Source organism: Actinia tenebrosa, unplaced genomic scaffold (genome assembly GCF_029948245.1).
Source record: "Actinia tenebrosa isolate PJP-AT-01 unplaced genomic scaffold, QUT_ActTen_1.0 PGA_scaffold2__45_contigs__length_23673736, whole genome shotgun sequence".
Classification (NCBI taxonomy): Eukaryota; Metazoa; Cnidaria; class Anthozoa; order Actiniaria; family Actiniidae; genus Actinia; species Actinia tenebrosa.
Window position 1 is genome coordinate 16,029,863 of NW_028292579.1, and position 21,652 is coordinate 16,051,514.

The 21,652-nt window shown below is 39.4% G+C and overlaps 1 protein-coding gene across 1 annotated transcript; it reads left to right on the forward strand.

The window, feature by feature from the left end:
* The first annotated feature begins 3,048 nt into the window (after window positions 1-3,048).
* LOC116297836 (T-cell immunomodulatory protein) lies at window positions 3,049-19,764 on the forward strand. Its single transcript, XM_031706144.2, has 20 exons — window positions 3,049-3,323; window positions 3,537-3,618; window positions 4,568-4,716; window positions 5,378-5,432; window positions 6,336-6,428; window positions 6,840-6,970; window positions 7,449-7,504; window positions 7,921-8,017; window positions 8,650-8,738; window positions 9,457-9,556; window positions 9,799-9,859; window positions 10,414-10,510; window positions 11,101-11,157; window positions 11,593-11,698; window positions 12,347-12,390; window positions 13,331-13,409; window positions 14,056-14,177; window positions 16,261-16,343; window positions 17,129-17,246; window positions 18,342-19,764. The coding sequence occupies exons 1-20, from the start codon at window positions 3,137-3,139 to the stop codon at window positions 18,399-18,401; spliced, it is 1,866 nt and encodes a 621-aa protein (XP_031562004.1). The 5' UTR covers window positions 3,049-3,136; the 3' UTR covers window positions 18,402-19,764.
* The last annotated feature ends 1,888 nt before the right edge of the window (window positions 19,765-21,652 follow it).

The window sequence follows — 21,652 nt, forward strand, 5'->3', positions numbered from 1 at the left end:
TGTATTTCTTTAGTGGCTTTGAGAGAAACTGAGTAAAAAAATATTTCTACAGCTTTGCTGTGCGGACACTCGAGTCATCATTAGTTCACACGGAGTGAGCTAAAAAGTAAAGCATCTTAAGATTTTCCGCAGTTTGTCGGAGTGGATGTCGTCTAAAAACGCTTGATCCCTTTGTTTCACGGAGAGCGCTAGCAAAAAACCTCACAGGTGTCCGCGCTGTACTGACATTTAAACATACGGCTAATTGTGTCCAAATTCCGCCAATCAAAGAGCAGCTTTCCATTTCGGTCACGAATGCTGGTATTAGCAATACCAATCTCGTACCCAGAGCGCCGCCATCTTGAAAAAAGCGAGAAGAGAAGGCCCTGGAACGAGGTTGATGCTAGAGACCTTGTTCTTCGCCTCAGGCCAGACGAAACGCAGGCTCTGGGTACGAGATCGAAGCACATTCACTGAATTTGTGTGGGAGAGTGATCAAAGGCTTCAAAGGTTTCAAAAGTTTATTTTTTTTCAGACATACAAAATTACAAGTTTTAAATTAGACATTCAGTAAAAACAAAACAGTGAAAAGGTACAGAAATTACAACCCAAAAGGGTTAATTAGAAGATTCTGCACCTTATTTAGTAATTGCATGAGTTGCCGTCTTATTCATTTGAAGTGTCTTAAAAAAACAAAGAGCACAATTGAAATTGATAAAATCGATTCAGGCCTAGATTTTCTATGTCACCTATGTATTGTAGTGCTTTGCCCTTTGTTCACTTAAATGACGATGAATTTCTTTCAGCCCTTTTTGAATTGCAAAACGTATGGATACAGTGCTATTTGCATAAGCTCGTTTGCTGCAAGATAAGCAGTATTTAAACCACTGGAGTGGGCCAAAACACAGTTCAGTAGTGTAATATTTCCATTGCTAACAATGACCTATTACTACATCCGTCGAAGATTTGTTGGCCTTTTTGTGTCGAGAAGAATCAGGACCGTCTACAAAGTGGTCATTTTTCTAGTCTTTCTTATTTCTTTAAGTGCTTTCTACCTGAGTGTAGTTTCGCCAGAGATTCCTCAAAACGTCTTTTTCTTAAAACTGCGGGGTAATAAAAGTCGTTTCATAGACTTAAAGTGGAATTGCAGTTGTGAATTTGGTTCAGGTTCAACACCAAGTAATAAAATTTCAACATCGCCAGGAAGCTCCAAGGACTGTTTAAACGATCAATCACGACAAGCAGACACCGACTTCAGCACTGTTGGGTGGACAAATTTCTCCCTGATCATGCCTCGTGTCGAACCGAATATTTCTTGTGAAGAAAGAAAGCTTTTTATGGTTGTTGTAGTCAACTCGGCAACCGACGACAGACATAGGATCCTACGAATGTCTATCAGAAAGACTTGGGGAAATTTAACACAAGGAAAAGGGAATCAGAAATGGAGGATCTATTTCGCTTTGGGAATGTCCAGCAGTTACGCTATGAATCTAAAGAACGTACAAGAAGCTTTACAGTACAATGATATAATCATAGGAAACTTTTCAGATACTTACAAGAACATTGTTATCAAAACATTTATGTCGCATTTCTGGGTGTATTCTCAATTTGATTGTATGTATGTTATGAAAACCGATGATGATGTTTATGTTAGAGTCTCAAGGTTGTCAAAATGGCTCGAAAAACAAGGCTTCCCAAACCCTTTTTATGGGGGGTTTCTTAGCGAGAATTTATTAGTAGTTCGCGATCCAAAATCCCCTTGGTTTGTTTCTAAGGAAGACTTCAATGAGACAAGATGGCCACCCTTTTCGCACGGGGCATTTCAAGTTGTCTCTACCGCTATACTTCCTCGTTGTTTTAACTACACCCAGTCAGTCAAACGACCATTAACCACAGATAATGCATACTTTGGTGTCATGGCTAGAGACCTGGGAGTTAACGCCACACAGATTCCTGGCTTTAGTCTTAATCCGCCTAAAAGTGACTTTGAGGTCATGATCGCCACTGCGTTTGGCCACGCTCTAGACTCTTCTGCCATGTTCAAGTACCATGCTAGATATCATAACCTTGATATATGAAATGGTTTCTTTTGTAGTTTTCTTTTTGTAATCAATGTTTTGCTCGAGTGATAGCAAGGCACAGACACACGGTGCAACATTGCGCGCAACATTGCAGGCAATGTTGCTGAAGGAGGATAGTTTTCTACGTCATCAACGTTGCGTGCAACAAATTGCGTCGTGTGTCATGGCTCGCAACATCAATTGCATGCGACATTGCGCGCAATGTTGCACCGTAACTTAAATAGTATTATTTGTCAGTATCAACTACCTTTACTTCGTGCATGCGCTCTACCAGAACTGGACATGTCTAATTGTTGTTGTTTCATACTGTTTTATACAAGTCGTTTTGTTCAAGGAAACTGTGTGTTTGAATTAAAACAGGTAATGGATAACTTATTCTATGAAATCGCGAAATTAAAGTGACTTAGAATGCATGCAATGTTGCGTGCAACAAGTTTCAGGGGTAGACATACGCTGCAACAGTCCTGTTGTGTGCAATGTTGTGTGCAATGTTACATCGTGTTCGCACCTTAACGTGTCGTGAAACTTTCATGTAATAAGGTATTCCTTTATTAAGTACTGTTTCCATAGCACGCGTATATATATTTAAAAACTCATTAATAATTCATAAAGGAATCACAATAGAAATCATGATCGCGAAGGAGGTTTTATATCTTATATAGATTCATCTTCATTTGCATAAACTGTAGCTTGGATTTTCTCTATCAAACTTGGTTCATTTCGTAAAGAATTCTGTACACTATGAGAACATGCATCATGTGTTTTTTAAGCCGTTTAATAAACTCGCAGATCGTGTTTTATCGGGTCTAAAACCACTCGGCTGCGCCTCGTGTTTTATACCCGATAAAACACTCCTGCTCGTTTATTAAACAGTACCTAAGATTTTGTCCACAAATGCCTCGTTTTGGACAGCGCTCGCGCATCTCAAGAAATGCGTTACGGGTTGCCTGTGTTGAAACGAATAATCCTGGGTTCTAATTGGAATAAAGTGAATCAAATAATATAATCATCCATGTTTGTTGTATTTTATTTCAACATTTCTGTTGTTATAGCGAGATCCAAGCCAAGAGAATGAAATGCCAACTACTTCACTGCGTTCGTTGTATACTTTGATCTTTTCTTTATTACTCCTACCTGAATATTACTGTTCTTTTAACGACGTGACGACAAAAGTTGGGATTTCATCCATCAATGGGCTGTTAGCTGCATTTGGCGATTTCAATGGGGACAAATCTACTGATCTTTTTGTTATATCCAACCAAGGTAAAATACTCCTATATATTCATTGATAAATTAATATTCTATTTCGTCGCATGTTAGTAAATCCTGTTTGAACCAAAAATTGAAATTCTGCAACGACAACCTACGATGTTAACACGTCATAAAAGCAGCTTACTTTTCTTACTAGTAAAACACTATCACCTCAGTACAAGTGATTTTAAGTTAATTTATCTTATCAACCGTTAATCATTACAGGAAAGAACTTAGATGTTTTGCTTTGGAATGAAGGTTCCCAAAAGTTTGATGGCCTAAAAGCTCTCGTGGCTTTTCCATCAAGGTACAGTTGAGGTGTTCGTAACATATATAAGCTTTGAATAATCCCATGAATGAGATGGTAATTACCAATATAATCCTCACCCCCTCCCTGGTAAAAATATAGTTTTATTCTATTCTGTTTAATCAAGCTATTGAACCTGAAAAGAGGTGCTTTAAATGCAAAGTTTTTCAGTATGAAAACGTGTTAATTTTAACAGTCATCAGGACACACCCAAAATAATGATATACTGTTGTTTATACATTGTTTATAATGTTCTATTTGCGGTGATTTCACTGTACTCCCGATTGAGAAATGGAGAGGCAAACACGACAGTGCTCTCGAAAGAACCAAGATAGTGCAAGGGATGAGAATAAAAGGGGAGGGGAGTGCAGCAAGACAGTTTTATTAGATTAGTGCACTGGAACAATGTTTGACCTTTTCAGGTTTGAACCAAAATCATGCTAATCAATGACTTCTTGTACGTACTTACTAGCAAGGCCACAGTGAATTGATGGTTTTCAACCATTCCCAAGAGATTTAAATAACAAAAGACACGGTGGCCATGTTGGAGGATATAACAAAAGAATTCATTGATAATTCTTTTGTTAAGCTTCTCCAACATGGCCACCATGAAAACCATCAATAGTATGTCTGCATAAAATGGAACCACTGCCTGCATTTAGCTGGGGTTATTGTCCAGATATTTCACTGTAACACTTGTAGCAGCAGCTGAGTTTGATGATGCCCCATACTAATTGTGATCCCTTGTTGCCTGGCTTCTTCACGATTGTTCATTTGTTGTTGCACCTCTGGGTGGCTAATATCTGCTTTCATAGCTGCCTTGAGTGCACTGATAGCTTGTTCTACACACGCATTTGATATGATCATGTGGCATCCTCTTGGCCAATGAGAAGAGAAAAAATGGAGACTTTGACACTTGGTACTTATAATGATATTTGTTATTCCATAGTGTTATAGTCAATGTTGGACCAGGAGATTTTAATGGTGATGGGTGTATGGATGTTTTGATTACCACTGAGACAGGCAAACCTGACGCAAGAAATATACAACCTAAAAGAGTCTATGTCTTTTGGGGAAGTCTAAATGAGATAAGCAAAAGTAAGAACAATGCAGCCATATAAAGTGTGCTAAAAGTAATGGCTAGTCAGTTGCCTTTTGTGATGGTCAGCCAAATTAGTTTTAGCTCAGCCATAGCCCATGTTTGGCTCAACATTACTGGTCAAAATGACTGGCAAGACAAAGATTTGACCAGACAAGTTTCAATAGTCCTTTTTAGCTTCGTGGTTTGATGTACACATTTCAGACCATGCGATGCCACTCTTGGGAGTTGATTCTTTCATGTGTAAATATTTTAACATGTTCGTCATAAAAGAACAATTCTCAAGGGAATGTCATGTGATCTGTAATGGGCAATTGCATATGAAGCTAAAGAGACCTCTATTCGGACTTGACATTGTCTAATAACTGGCAATTATTTTTAGCCCTGTAAAACTGTTCCAAGTTTTCTAATAACAGCAATGACATAAAGAATGCAGTAGCAATAATATTAATTGATAAATACAAATGTTTTGAATATAGACACTCACACTTTGTGTTTCTGCCAAAGATAGGGAAGCTGAATGTAATCAGCTGAGGTTTTGATAATATTTATATCATCATTATTTTAACTAGTTAATTTATACAATCATTTGTTATGCAATATTCAAAGTCATCCTTGGCTCCTGAAATATTCATTAGCTTTTAATCTCTTTTTTTGCAGTAGAGAAATCCTTTCAAATTCCTGAGGAGCTAAAGGACCAGCCTGTAATTTTAGAGTGAGTCGATCAAAACTTGAGACATTTTAATGTTTCCAAAACTCAAACAACTTCAGGCAATAGGACGTTTGCATGATGTTGTCATTGAGCTTTACTACCAGACTCCCTTGCACACTTTCTTTCGTTCAGTTAATTAGCCCTACTTGTTCTTACTATTCTCATAAGGGAACACAAATTTAAGTACGGAATCAAATTCAAGAAGCATCTTGGTAGTGGGAGTTGAATGATGCCACCATGCTAACGTCCTACTGGGACATTGAGATGAATAAATGGAGGGTCTATGGATTTAACCCAAAACCACAGTGGTGAGTATCCAGTATGATAGCAGTAATAATTCATACTTGACCATTGGGTGCAGTGTGACTTACAGGGGAGGGGAGTAGGGAGTGTGCAGTTCCCCATAAATGAGCAATTTACAGTCAATTATGGCTTTATTATTATGCACATTTGGTGCATGAGCCCTAAACAAAATTGGTGCACCCCCTAAAAAATCCTGGGGTGCACCCCTCCCTAAAAAGATTCCTGGATCCCCTTCTTCATTACATATGGTATTGTCCGGTATCAATATATGGGTGCCCCATATTATTCACCAACTGTACCACTGGTTATGGTGATGATGATGATGATGATATTATAATCCTTTATTTAATGAGGATGGCACTAAATAGCCAAAACTATGCTAATAAACCTGTTTCCTCTAGTTAAACCTGTATTATTAGTTACACCTGTGGTTAAACCTGTATTACTAGTGGAATCTAGTTGTAGTATTGGACAACCCTCCTGCTATTTTAAGTGCTGGCTCTCACAGCTGCGATTTTGGGCTATTTAATCCTGGGACCCCTCCATTTGGTTTTTCCTGTGCTGCTAGGATAATGTTGATATTTGCTCTTGTTTTTTTGATAGCGTTAATGGTGACTTGATACCTGATATTTTGGGTACAATCTACAACTTGAAAAATGCAAGCCTTGAAGTGAGAACTTACTGGATATCAGTAGGGTATGTGTTTTTGTGACCATGTGAATTATTTTTGTAAAACTCTTTATACAGCTAGCAGTATTGGACATAGGTCGGGGAGGGGGGGGGAGGGGTGTTGGAATTGAAAGAAAAAATGGGGCTACATTTCTGAGAGAAACATTGGGGAATGTATTTTGCGTTTTTCAGGGATCTCATTGAACATTCTTTTACAGTTATTATGGATAGCACATTTTGCAATTCAGTGAGATAACTTTAATATTTGTAGCAAACTAAGAGTTTTAATATTTCAAAAATAATATTGTTGAAATGAATCTGGACAGTAGCAAACTCAGATAGGACAATAATAGGAATAATTTAATCTACTAGTTTTATAATTAGAATATAAAATTAATTAGATAATTTGTTCATACTGTTAGTTTTATTTTATGTTAGAAAAAACAAGACGTTTGAGAGACAAACCCAAAAAGCAAACTCAAAAGTCACTGAACAGAATCAAGAATTATCGCCATTGACAATTCCTCATTCAAATGGTTTCTTGGATCTAACTGGGGATATGACAGCAGGTTAGTTTGATTCACCAGCAGAACTTGTAGAATTTTAATATGAAAATCCAGAAAATATCTATACCACATACCCATGGAGGAAATTGGAAATTCTGGAGGGGAAGGGGTTAGAGAAATAACAAAATTACAGAGTTTGTATGGAAGAAAATTGGAAGTTCCAGAGGGTAGGGGGGTCCTTTTGCAAATTCCCTCTGTGGTGGGGGCATGGATATATTCTGGAACTACACATTTGAAATATTTTGACAGGTATTTTGGTTCAATGCATGGGCTTCAGAAACAGTTAATGTTCTTCATTAACTAAATTCAGTTGAAACAAATTTAAAAGTTATGGTTATTGGTTATTTAAGGAGAGAGGGAATAAAGCAAAGCAATCATTGCAGCTATACCCAGATACAGTTCAAGCAGCTGTGAGATCTGTTCCCTGATTGCATCCTTACTGCTACATCACTCATGTAATTGTTGTTCAAATGATTTTCAGATCTGTTTGTAACCTCAAAGTCTGAAGACTACAAATTTGAAATTTGGGAAAATAAGGTCAGTGTAGTAAAGATTATACGGTAGTTTTCAAGTACATGCCTTGCTGCAACCGATTCTATAATTTTCAGTGGCTGATTTTTATCACATGCAATGTGATTGGTCTGCCAGTGCTGTGTTCTTGGCGTGACTATGTCCACACTGTGTTTGTGCTGTATTTTGGGTATTTTATTGGATGGAGAGTAAAGTCTCACACAATGTGGTTGGGCTGGCAGTGCAGTGGCATGACTGTATTCTCACTCTTTTTATGCTGTAATTCTGGTATTTTATTGGATGGAGAGTAAATTCTTGATCAATGTGATTGCCTTGCGTACCTTGTATTGTCATGACATCACACTTTTCACAGCCATATAAGAACTGCTTTACGTTTCTGCATGGGTCTGCCCAAGTGTTGAGATTGAAGCCTTATCTTTCAGGAAGGAATTCTGACTTACTCTCCTGATAGCATTGGTCTTCCTGATGGTGTCAGTGCCAGATCACATGTCATTGGTCAATCATCATTTGCTGACTTTGGTAAGAATCAACATTCACTCATTCGTTCATTTATTCATCCATCCATTCATTTATGCATCCATCCATCCATCCATTTTTCCATCCTTCCATCCATTCATTTTTCCATCCATCCATTCCATCCATCCATTCATTTATCCATCCATCCATCCATCCATCCCATCTATTATTCCATCCATCCATCCATCCATTATTCCATACATCCATTCATTTATCCATCCATCCATCCCATCCATTTATCCATCCATCCATCCATCCATTCATTTATCCATCCATCCATCCCATCAATTATTCCATCCATCCATTCATTTATCCATCCATCCATCCATCCCATCCATTATTCCATCCATCCATTCATTTATCCATCCATCCATCCATTTTTCCATCCATCCATTCATTCATCCATCCATCCCATCCATTCATATTTTTTTTCTTTCTTGTAACAAGTTGATTAATTCTTGGCGATGTATTATTGAAGTACAGTGATTACGAAGACACCCTTCATTAAACACAGTCCTAAAATTGTTTTCCCATTTACATTCATCATAAAACAAACCCTTACTCTACAGACACCAGGACGTTATCCATGCAAAGAATGAAATTTAATATTCATTTTTATTTTTTCATTCAACCAGACAGGGATGGTAAAATAGATCACTTACTTCCTGTGTGCTCTTTACCAAACTGCCAAGACAGTCAAATCTACATCTACATCAATAACAAGGTATATTTTACGCTTCCTTCTTAACATACGTAGCATAAATTACACTAGGGTTTTCCTTTTGGGTCCTTGGTAACTGCTCAAATATGGATCCCAAGCATTGTGTTGTGCAGTGCCAATTATTTTTCATATAGTTTGTCATACAAAAATGTAATGCATCCTGTGGGACACATATTTTCAAATATATAGTATTTTAACGATTTACAATACCTGGTCTTAGATCTCCAAGCAACAACATATTTTGAACTAGTTGTGTACATTACAATACAATACGATAAGCTATATTAGGTTCTCTGGATGGGCTCTTACCGCTATTTGCATTGCTACACGGTCACCCCAGACAAAAAACGTGACGTGCACTTTGCAATAGACTGCTATCAATCAAACACGTTAATGTCATTTATGTGCGTTTGGATCGGCCCGGTAGGCCCGGTGAGTGTGGCTCATAATACTTGTAAACAATCAACAAGTTTTGGCGCCTTTTGAATCACACACAAGTGTAAATGATGTCAACGTGTTTGAATGAGGGCAGTCTATTGCGACGTGCACGTCGCGATTTTTGTCTGGGGTGGCCACATAGCAATGGAAATGGCAGTAATACCATTATTTATAAAATCATGAAAAAATATATATCTTTGTGTTTTTTTTTTGCCAAGGGTTCTTCCTTTGTCAAAAGTATTAAGCACTTATATTGTTATTGGGTTTGTTCTCTCTATTGCAGTGGTCAAGGGTTTTAACCAATAATCAGGACACATGGCAATTCATACCCCCCTCTGGCAATGAGTCAATTGCTAACACACCACTGATGACAATTAGAACAGGTGAGTTACATGACTGGGAGGGTAGGGGAGGGTAGGCCAATAATCAGGACACATGGCAATATTCATACCCCCCTCTAGCAATGAGTCAATTGCTAACACACCACTGATGACAATAAGAACAAGGTAAGTTACATGACTGGGAGGGTAGGGTAGGGTAGGTCTGCTTTCTATTTTTTTTAGTTTCAACCATGTGAGTATGCAGTGAGGGATGTCAGAATCTTATTGGATATGTATCTTTTCAGGTGATTACAATATGGATGGATATCCTGATGGACTGATCATCTTAGACATCATAACTCCAAAGTAAGTCTTAAAACAGTAGAGTGCAAACAATATATCCGTGAAATATTAGTAATACTAACTTACGCTATTTTATGCTAATTCTATTGTTTTCTTATGTTTAACTAGCTTTATTTTGAACAATTTAGTAATTAGTGTTTCACGGATATATTGTTTGCACTCTGTTAGTTAGGGACTGTTCATTTTTTACCAGTGGGGAAAAAAGGTTCAAGAAGGGGGGAATTTGAGTCACACAGCACTTTTAGTTTTACAATAAACAATATGGAAAACATGAACACATAAAAAATAAATGTCCCCTCAAGTTTAGCACCAAAAATTGTGGTTGGAACAAGTTGATTATTGTCGAGGTTCCTTTCCAATCAATTGAAGACATTGTCTTCAGCTGTATCATACATGTCATGACTTTTGAAGCAAAAAGTACCAACTTTAGATACAATTGAACACAACAAAGAAGTGTTAGGAGAAGCAAGACATGCAGTGAGATGCTTCTGCGATTTGTTAAATTTAACTTGCATCTCGCATGCTTTAAAGAGTGTTGATTTACTTCCTTGATCCAGGAGAATTAGAAGTGCACCAGTATTGCTTGAGAATGTTCCCTGCAGCAATTCTGGACATCACTGTGTAAATGGAAGAACATTCTCTGTGCAGTGGAAGGTACTATACAGTAGATAGAAGCTATTACAAGCACCTACAGTACTTACAGGCTAATAGGCCTCTTCACCTTGGGCGTAATGTTTGCCCATTTCAGACCACGTGTCATTCTTGTTGGAATGAGATTCTTTGTTTGAGTTGTATCCATATTCACGTGTCTTCTCATGTGCAACCATCAACAAAGAAATGATACTCTAGGGAATGACACATGGTTTGAAATGGGAAAACATTACGCCCAAGGTAAAAAGGTCTATTTGATATTGATATGAAATTCCATCATAAAATAGACTTATACTTGAACATTGTGGACTTTTGATGAGTGTGAAATTTCTTGGCATGCAGCAACGTTATGGCATGTGATGAGTTCATTATATCGCTGAATCCCTCCTTTACCTCAGATTTCTGGTTATCCATTCAAAATGCTTGGACACATACCATCGCATTCATTGTGCAGTACGTATGTTCCAAGAACTTTCACAATCATACCAAAAGGTTCCAACAGCCTCCAACTATGCCAATGATCAGTGAATTGTACAAGCACTAGGTAGGACCAAGGTACTTCTTCTTTAATTTCTGTTCTGTTTTCCATTTAGTCTCTGATGTCATTAGAGGGAGCAGTGGTTGCTACATTCTTTGATCTTTATGAGAATGTAAGTTAAAAATATTTTTTTCCTTGCGTTCTGATTGGCTGCGCAAATGGGTGGTATTCTGACTGTGGTCTGGTATCCTGGAATAGCGAATTGCCAAACAACAAGAAAAAATTGCAAAACGAGATGAACAGTAAATATATAGTCCAAAACTCAGTCCAGATAGGAAAAAACTGTACCCTTGGCCTCTAAAACAGATTTCAGTCTTGTAATGGCCTTGGTCTGTATATTCAAGACTTTAGGCACAAATTTTCTGGCAAGAAAATAACCTCGGATGTCTTCAATGTTTTCTATCCTTAATTTGAATTATTTAATGGGTTTTCGATTAAAAAAAGATATCATCTTAATAAGATTTCACACAGAATTTTATTGACATTTCCAATGTCGTGTTAACCTAGAGAGCCCACTCTTATTGATGATATTTTTCTGCATTCCAAGGGAATCACAGACTTCATCATAGTAACACAGACTACACCTGACAGTTTCAGACTCCATGCTGTTCGTAATAATCTCTATGTTGATGCATCATTTGTCAAAGTGGCTGGTGAGTAAAGCATTCAACGGTGCTTACAATCATGAGGTGGTTAGTACTGAGATCAAGGGCGGATCCAGCCAAAATTTTAGGGGGGGCGTAATTGAGTTTAGGGGGGGGGGGTAATTGAGTTCCTTTTTAGCCCCCCTTTGCCCCCCGGATCCGTCCTTGGAGATGTAGGCACTGAGGATGGTCACTGCCAAGGTTTCTTTACGTCCTCAGTGGTTCTTTTACATCCCTATGATATTGGTTAGTAATGATGAAGTGTGAAGAATTGGGATCGTCATTGAAAGTGGTCATATGAGCCGCTTGAAAGTCTAACCATTTTCAGAAATAACTGTAAATGCAGCAGTTTTTCCTAAGTTATTTTAAGACCCTGAGTGTTGGTCTGGCCGCAAATTGAACCTACAACCTCCGGCACAATTGGTCCAATGCTAAACTAACTGAGCTAACTGGGTGGAACCACAGGGAACCCAGCTCCAGAGCGTGATCACTGAGTACAAATCAATAATCCTTTGGTTATGATATGGGTTAACTGTGCCATTATTGGATGACCTTCTGGAATTATCAGGCTGTAAAACAACAGTATAATGTGCCAGACTCAACTGAGAAGCGTTATAGATAGTAAATTTTTAGTGAACCTTTTCCTTGTTCTTGTAGTTTTGAGTGGTGTAACCCTAACTTCCTGCAAAGGAGACAAGTTGGTAAGATATTTATCATTTGTAACAATCCACCATTTTTCATACATTTGTTCACTGGTAACACACTTGTAAAGTATTTAACCGTGTCTGCAAGTTTTAAATTTGAATAATCCTTCCTTTGAAACTACTTACCTTACAGTCCCAATTGAATGCTATGCTTCATAACATAACAACCGATTCAGCCATAGAGACCATTAACAGCAGAGAGGCAGGGCTGTAGAGGCTTTCACACCCCCCCCCCCCCCCCGGTATTTTGTAGTGCTTTCAACCTTCCTTCCACCAGCCACCATGCATACAAATAGCAGATATTAAAGTTACACTCTGTTCCTTTCAAGCAACTGTTTTGAGTTTAGGCATTTGGGTCAGTACAATGAATGTATAAAAAGCCTGACCCAACTGGAACAATCATTTGGCAGAAGGCAATAGGATGTAACTCTAAGGCTCTGGCTAAACGAGGAAACATGTTTCCCTAAATGTCTCCTAAGGTGGCAAAACTGTCAGGAAACATCGGGAAACAATGTTTCCATGCGTCTTGGAAATATGAAATGTTTCTGCCGCATAGCAAAAAAATTTTTTGCGTTTTGGAAGCAAAATTTGTTGCCACAGCAATGTTTCTCATGTGGCTAAACTGGGAAACATCGAGGAAACATGCGCGCGGTAAACATGTTTACCCGTTTAGCCTAATACCTGCTATCCAAACCTATGCATTGTCACTGTAATCAACTATAGCAACTCAAAATGACAAAAACTGCAAACATGTCATATCAAAAACCAATCATGTACCTTATTACATGAATGTTTCACGACGCGTTAATTTTGCGATTTTTTTTTTGAAAATTGCGGAAATTAAGGTGTCGCGAAAATTTCATGTAATAAGGTAGCATCACATATACATGCACATGCATGGGTTAATGATGATGTTCTGATTGTGGTGTTGTTTCAGCCGTATGGAGTCAACCAAGCCGGTCCATATGTTAGTTATACAATGACTGATAATGATGGAAAAGTGAAGACTGGTGCTGGTGAGATTTTTGGGTTACTTTCATTCATTTATAAGGAAAAAAACCCAGTTTTTTTGTGCTCTGTACAGCAATAGAGCATGCACGCTTGAAGAGAGGCCCTGTTACATGCAGCACAGTTTTCGAGCAATTATCAGAGAGTGCATGGCCGTTGCAAGGCTGAGAAATAACTGCTTACATGATGCATTGTGCTCTAAGTTGGGCACAAATGTGGACTTCTTCTTGTTCATCATAGTGTTGTTTGTACCCAAGCTAGACCAGCATGCATCATGTTTATCGGACTTAGAAAAGACCTTTGGTCAAGCAAAGAAGGTAGTCCTAATAGCGCAGCGCACTGAATCTAAAAATAGCTTAAAGATTCGGACAAACATTGCATTCTGCTTAACCGCTACGAGGATTATACGAACCGATTTTATTATTTTTACTCAAAGTTACAATAATAACCCATGTAAACCAAGATCAACTGCGATCGGCTGTGAAAATTATCTGCTGAAAGTAAACTTGTAAGTTTGTTTGTCCGAATTTCGCCTTTTTCTTCGTTTTTATGACGTCACGGTTGCGCTGCGCTATTGACCTTTTGTAATAAAATAAAGTTGATCTCAGAGAATCTCCAATGGATAAACCAGTCTAATGATGCTATTTGTTTCAGCGGCCCAGCTGTCTCAGTCTGGTTACTTTGCACTACAGTGTCCATACATAGTGTTTGGTTTGGGACGAACTCCAAACTTTGTTGACAAACTGACTATTGGAATGCCAAGGGCCAAGAAAGGCGTAAGTCACTGAATCATGTCTTTTTTATTTTACCATAACTGTTAAGATTGAATTGGTTTCTGGGTAGCTTGTCTAGCAAGTAGACTAGCCTGAGTATCAGGCTCTCTCCGGGGAGGGGGGAGGCGGAAGGCCCAAGCCCCCCCTCCCCCCCCCCTAGTTCCCCAGAAGAAAGCCCAAGCCCCCCCAGAAGCGCCCCAGAAGGCTTAATACTCAGGCTACAAGTAAACCCATATAACCCATTCAGGCTTTCAACTCGTAGCTCATGAGGGTTATACTAACGTAGGGAGGGGGAACGGGGGGCATGCTTGCTTTCAGCACAAAAATTTGATTAATGCATGCGAGATTTCTGTGGATTTGGCTGGAAAATAGTTCATTGCCCCCAATAATCAAGACCTCGCTGTGCCCTTGGGTTAGAGGTCTAATTGTTTCAGAGATTATTTGGAGAGTTATTGTGCCACCATTATTAAAGAATTTGTTTTCGTAATCATGAATATGCGCATAACGACTTTGAAATAAAATGTTTGGTCCTTGAAAACGCAATTTTCACGTTTCACGCCTTATGAAAGTTGCTGTACATGTAAATAAAGCCCTGTAACAGATTGTGCACTTGTCTTATCATTTTTCCTGACCTTCAGCTTCAAAAACTTCAGCATTCTGAGATCGAATCCTGAAACAACCTCTAGGCTGATCTAAGTCAGGACATGGCTAACTCACAGATCAAACCCTGCAACAGCCTCTGGGCTGATCAAAGTCAGGGCATGGCTAACTCGCAGATCGAACCCTGAAACAACCTCTGGGCTGATCAAAGTCAGGGCACCGCTAACTCACAGATCGAACCCTGAAACAACCTCTGGGCTGATCTAAGTCAGGGCATGGCTAACTCACAGATCGAACCCTGAAACAACCTCTGGGCTGATCTAAGTCAGGGCACGGCTAACTCACAGATCGAACCCTGAAACAACCTCTGGGCTGATCTAAGTCAGGGCACGGCTAACTCACAGATCGAACCCTGAAACAACCTCTGGGCTGATCTAAGTCAGGGCACGGCTAACTCACAGATCGAACCCTGAAACAACCTCTGGGCTGATCTAAGTCAGGGCATGGCTAACTCACAGATCGAACCCTGAAACAACCTCTGGGCTGATCTAAGTCAGGGCACGGCTAACTCACAGATCGAACCCTGAAACGACCTCTGGGCTGATCTAAGTCAGGGCATGGCTAACTCACAGATCGAACCCTGAAACAACCTCTGGGCTGATCTAAGTCAGGGCACGGCTAACTCACAGATCGAACCCTGAAACAACCTCTGGGCTGATCTAAGTCAGGGCACGGCTAACTCACAGATCGAACCCTGAAACAACCTCTGGGCTGATCTAAGTCAGGGCACGGCTAACTCACAGATCGAACCCTGAAACAACCTCTGGGCTGATCTAAGTCAGGGCATGGCTAACTCACAGATCGAACCCTGAAACAACCTCTGGGCTGATCTAAGTCAGGGCACGGCTAACTCACAGATCGAACCCTGAAACAACCTCTGGGCTGATCTAAGTCAGGGCATGGCTAACTCACAGATCGAACCCTGAAACAACCTCTGGGCTGATCTAAGTCAGGGCACGGCTAACTCACAGATCGAACCCTGAAACAACCTCTGGGCTGATCTAAGTCAGGGCATGGCTAACTCACAGATCGAACCCTGAAACAACCTCTGGGCTGATCTAAGTCAGGGCACGGCTAACTCACAGATCGAACCCTGAAACAACCTCTGGGCTGATCTAAGTCAGGGCATGGCTAACTCACAGATCGAACCCTGAAACAACCTCTGGGCTGATCTAAGTCAGGGCACGGCTAACTCACAGATCGAACCCTGAAACAACCTCTGGGCTGATCTAAGTCAGGGCATGGCTAACTCACAGATCGAACCCTGAAACAACCTCTGGGCTGATCTAAGTCAGGGCACGGCTAACTCACAGATCGAACCCTGAAACAACCTCTGGGCTGATCTAAGTCAGGGCACGGCTAACTCACAGATCGAATTGGAAATTGTCATGTTAGGTTTTTCATTTCTGGTTTGTTCATTTCACAGACTGTTCGCAGCCATTCTTGGCCGTCCATCATCCCTAACTCGCAGATGATCATAATACCATACCCACCAGATCAACCAAACAAGTAAGTCCAAATACCTTAATGGTTATTATTATTTTAGTATAATCCTAGACTTGAATATAGAGTTTCTCGTGCTGTGATTGGTTGAGCGACCAGTGATTATGAGGTTTTCCAAAGTTTGCCAGAGTGGAAGCAATACCAAAACGTTTTTTATTCTAAAAATTTCGTCAATTCTCTGATATTCAAGTCTAAAATTATACTAAGAAACAAACTGTGATGGGATCCCTGAAAAAAAAAATCAGAATACCATTTTCTAATAGTTTTGAAGCTGCATAGCTGCACAGGAAAGCGCCAACTTAAAAAAATTCTTCTCACATATGATGGCGGGTCCGAGGATCAAACCCCTGACCTTACTGAACAAGGAAGATAAGATGCGACCTATCAGCAGCGCCCACCACATATGTACTTTACATTTTGTGTTTAGGAATTAAAAGTCACGTGGTCACTGATAGTATATATATTTAACAATCAGTATTCGCCGAATGCGAAGTGATTATCGGGGAATATTAACCGAGACGCGAGGTAAATATTCCCCAATAATCACTGAGCCTGAGGCAAATAATTGTTTTAATATAAATACACAGGTGATTCTTTCAAAAAAAAAAAAAAAAAGAAGATAAAAGGCATTTTTTTCCCGGTAACAGCAACAAAGCGGCTGGCCGCCATTTTGGATTTTCGCTCGAGGTGATTTTCGTGTGATAGTGTGAGTTTCTTGACCAATCAGCGCGCGAGATTTTCTATAATCACCTGCGTATTTTTACTAAATATACATATATGTCTGTTTATAGGTGGAAGTCTAAGCTTCTAGTCACACCCAGCAAGCTTGTTCTACTGACAGGTCTTTGTATGTTGGGTCTCTGTGCATTACTTGCTCTGGTCATAATGGTACTTCATTTGTTAGAAAAGGTAATTATTTCGAAATGTTGAACATTTGTACTCAGTCTGATATCACTATTACCATCACCAATACCATTACCATTACCAATACCAATACCATTACCAATGACCAGGACCAGGACCAGACCGAGACCAGGAACCCGACCAGACCAGGACCAGGACCAGGACCACGAGCAGGACCAAGACGAGGACCAAGAACCAGGACCAAGACCAGGACCAAGACCAGACCAAGACCAGACCAGACCAGGACCAGAACAGACCACAAGACCAGGACCAAGACCAACAGGACCAGACCAGGACCAGGACCAGGACCAATGACCAGACCAGGCACAAGACCATGACCAGACCAACCAGACCAGACCAGACCAGAAACCATGACCAAGACAAGGACCAGACCAAGACAGGAACAAGACAGACAAACCAAACACCAAGACCATACAATACCAACACATACCAGTACCAGTACCATTACCAGACATAAGACCAGGACCAATACCATACCAATACCATACATACCAACATTACCATTACCATACCTTACCATACCACATACCATACCAGTACCACTACCATTACATTACAGCACAATACCAACCATACACAACATTACCATTACCATTACCATTACCATTACCATTACCATTACCAATACATTACCATTACCAATACCATTACCATTACCATTACCATTACCAATACCAATACCATTACCATTACCATTACCAATACCATTACCATTACCACTACCATTACCATTACCTCCAACAAAACATCCCCACTATTACTACACCACTACCATTACCATTTCCTCCAATATCACTACTGCAACACTACCACCACCACTATCACTACCATTTTTGCTATCACTACTAGTACCACTAGTACCACTACGAACGCCACAACCATCAGTTCCACCACCAGTACCACCAGTACCACCATCACCACCATTAACACCATCACCACCATTACCACCATCACCACCACTATCACCTCAACCATCGCCACTACATCCATCATCATTCGATCAGGTCTATCCACCAAATATCACTTCACAGAACTACCAACATTTTAAAGTAAAATATACAAATATGTTATTTTTTTCAGCGAGCAGATCAAAAGGAGAAAAGAGAAGATGCACACAAGTTCCATTTTGATGCAATGTAATCACGTGTTGGTCGCGTGCCTTATCACGTGTTGGTCACGTGCCTTATCACGTGTTGGTCACGTGGTCATCGTTCAGTCAGGTAATCGTAGTGAGGTACTTAGAACAGATAGTAGTTTAATCTCGCATATAGAATTTCTTCTACAAATCTACTTTTACAATTATCCATGGACTAAACAGGAAGTAGACTGATCAGGAAGTGGAATGGCCACGTGTGTCGAGGGTGATAAAATAGTAATTATAGGAAAATATGAACATAAACATCGACTTGGATCCACAGTGGCTTACTATAGCAGTGAGAGCGCTCTCCTCTTACATATGTAGCATTGATTCGATTCCTGAACTCGGTGTCACGTGAATAGATTTTATATTTGGTTCTTTCCTGTGCTTCGAGGGTTTTTCTCTCCGGGTTCTCCGGTTTTCCTCCATCCTCAGAAATCAACTTTTGTGGTCATTCAAGTGAAGGGGTAGCATTGATAGAGAGGGAAGAAGACTTGAACCCAAGGCCAATTACCTCTTCAAAATTAGCAGATCAAAATTGCTCTGATTTTTTATGCTTGTGGATATAGACTTTTTTAGATAGCAAACGTGGTGCATCCTGGTCTAGCTTGGGTAAAAACATATCTTATTCGTCGTGCCTCAAATCGTATTGTTTGTACCCAAACTAGACCAGAAAGCACCTGTTTATGGACGTCGTAAAAGGACTATTTCATTTGTGGGTATGGAAGTGTTTTTGCTTCTTCTCTAATCTCTCAATTTTCGTCTCGGGAAAAATCTTCTGTGTTTGTATTTAGTTTTCCCCATTTTTTCTCAGTCACTTTTTCTTCACATTCAGATCAGTATATTTATAATGCCATTTGGTTATATTTAATAATAGTAATTTTCATAATTTTGAATTTTCTTTCTTCTATATATTAAAACACAGTAGAATGTACTAGGGATGTGTATGGAGCTTCGTCTGATTTTAAGTCGTTAAAGAATTTTAAATCAAGATATAAATATTACATTAATACTGATATATTTACATGGTACATAATATCACTTAGGAACCAACTTTTTTTCATTAAATATTATAATAGTGGCTTTGTCTAGTGGCTTTGTCATGAGCTTAGGTCTGTATCTCGTGAAAGGTCTGTATATTGCCAAGTTTAGAAACCAGTTGCTTGGTCAGCAATTCGATATACAAAGGCACCTTGTGTACCCTGTAATAGATCATTTGCTAAACGCCACTGACAACTTGCTTTCATGATTTTGGCACAGTTTAAATAATTTCTAGATTATAATAATTATGATAATTATAATAATTTAAATCATATCGTAATTAAAACCATTTAATAAAATAATTAAAATTTTCAATAATTGAAATTCTATCTTTCCCTTAATATGATGAAAGTGTTCACATTAACTAATTCTCTCATGATGTCCCACAATATAAGTATCCAATTCACAAAGAATCGATTTATGCAAATTAGGATTTTGTGTTTCCAGAATTTAGTTAATCAAATTAAACTAATTGAATAGTACCACGTGATCGTTCCTGGCAATAATTTCATTGATCACTTGGTACGGAAAATCAATCACGCGGAACAGATTACAGATTCGTGGGCTCTGTTTCACCACTCTTTAGATTTCCATAGTATTTCCCAATAAAAACATCCCTCTTTCTGAGGCTTAGTGGTTGGGCTACGACATAGCTATAAAAAAAACTATATGGCTTGGCAGAATTTTGTATGGCGTCGTTTAGATGACGCATGCGTGAATTTTTTATTACACAAGTCGCACTGGAAAGGTTTCTCTCCCGTGTGAATGCGCATGTGAGCATTACGGTTTCCTGTTTGGCTGAAACGTCTGGGGCAGAAGTTGCACTTGAATGGCTTCACTCCACTGTGGATGATCATGTGTCTCTAAAAAGTTACGAAAATGATTGTTAATACTGCATGATCTGGTGTAATTATGACTGTGAAGGACTATGGGATGGTAGAGGGGCAAGCTGGTTGAGATGCATAGGAAGGAAGAAATTTGGCGATGATGTGACGGAGATTGGTGGTGATGAGAAAATGAGTTGTTCCAATAATGACCAATGAGGGTCACTATTGAAAATGAGGTTTTTGATCATGTGATGGAGAAGTTTGGAAGTAATATAAGCTAGGAGGACTGATAGAGAGATAGGTGGCGTTGATGAGAAGAAGAAAGACAATTAAGGGAGGATGGGGAAGAGGAGAAAAACTAATTGTGACAACGAATCAGCTCACTTACCCTCAAATAATAAATGTGTTTCAGTTTCTTGAAACAAATTGGACAATAAATCACTTCTTTTTTCGCCAATTTGGCATCTCGCTGAAGCATATTCATTGACGCTGCACTTTGTGGCACTAGATTATCCTTCTGTTGGCCTAACATTCGGTATTGGTCTCCGACTTTAATGTAGTCCTTATCGTTGCGGTCTTCTCCACCATAATGGCGTTCTCCACCATTATGGTAATCCCTGCCGTTGTGCTCAAAGTCACCACTACTGTCCCCAGAACAGGACGCGGAGTCATCGTTAAGTGACAGCTTTGTGTCGAACGATTCACTAATTGGCGAAGAGCTTCCGCTACTGAGAGAATTGCTTTCATCATGGTTCGTATACTGAGGCTTAGGCAATCTTAGGATAAAGATAAAACATTTATAACGTGAATGGAGCGCCTAGAATGCTTTTGGATGCAAACATTGGCTTTTATTATCGAGTTCGGGGTCAAAACAATTAGGATTCACCCTTTGAGCGGTAGCCATCACGTGGTATTAAACGTGTTGGATTGTGTTACGGTCACCAAGAAGTTCGGGCATTGTTCTCGGATTTCTGTACGAATGTACTGACTTTTAAACAAATTATTTACTCTGTTTAGTTAGCTCTCTAAATACGAGCAAAATATCATTTCTCGGCTCGGGCATAATGTCTTCCCATTTCAGACCACGTGTCATTCCCTAGAGTATCATTTCTTTGTTTAACGAACGGTTGCGCTTGGTTGCGACTCAAACATAGAATCATTTTTTTCAAGGGAACCACACGTGGTCTAAAACGAGAAAACATAGAGCCGAGCCAAGGAGGTCTATTAGAGATATGAAGTGCTCATTGTGGAAACCGATTTTTTTTGACTATTGATGACATACCTTTTGTTCCAAGCATCATTCAATATCATAGATGTTTTGTCTTGTTTGACACTTGGGCTCAATAGATGGTAGAACATGACGAAATCACCAGGTTTTTCAATGG

Bases quoted from the DNA above. Each gene is read 5' to 3' on its own strand.
- LOC116297836 (XM_031706144.2), top strand. From the start codon at position 3,137: ATGCCAACTACTTCACTGCGTTCGTTGTATACTTTGATCTTTTCTTTA. The intron at 3,619-4,567 runs GTACAGTTGAGG...GTTATTCCATAG, and splicing joins CTCGTGGCTTTTCCATCAAG to TGTTATAGTCAATGTTGGAC. The intron at 16,344-17,128 runs GTAAGTCCAAAT...GTCTGTTTATAG, and splicing joins CCACCAGATCAACCAAACAA to GTGGAAGTCTAAGCTTCTAG.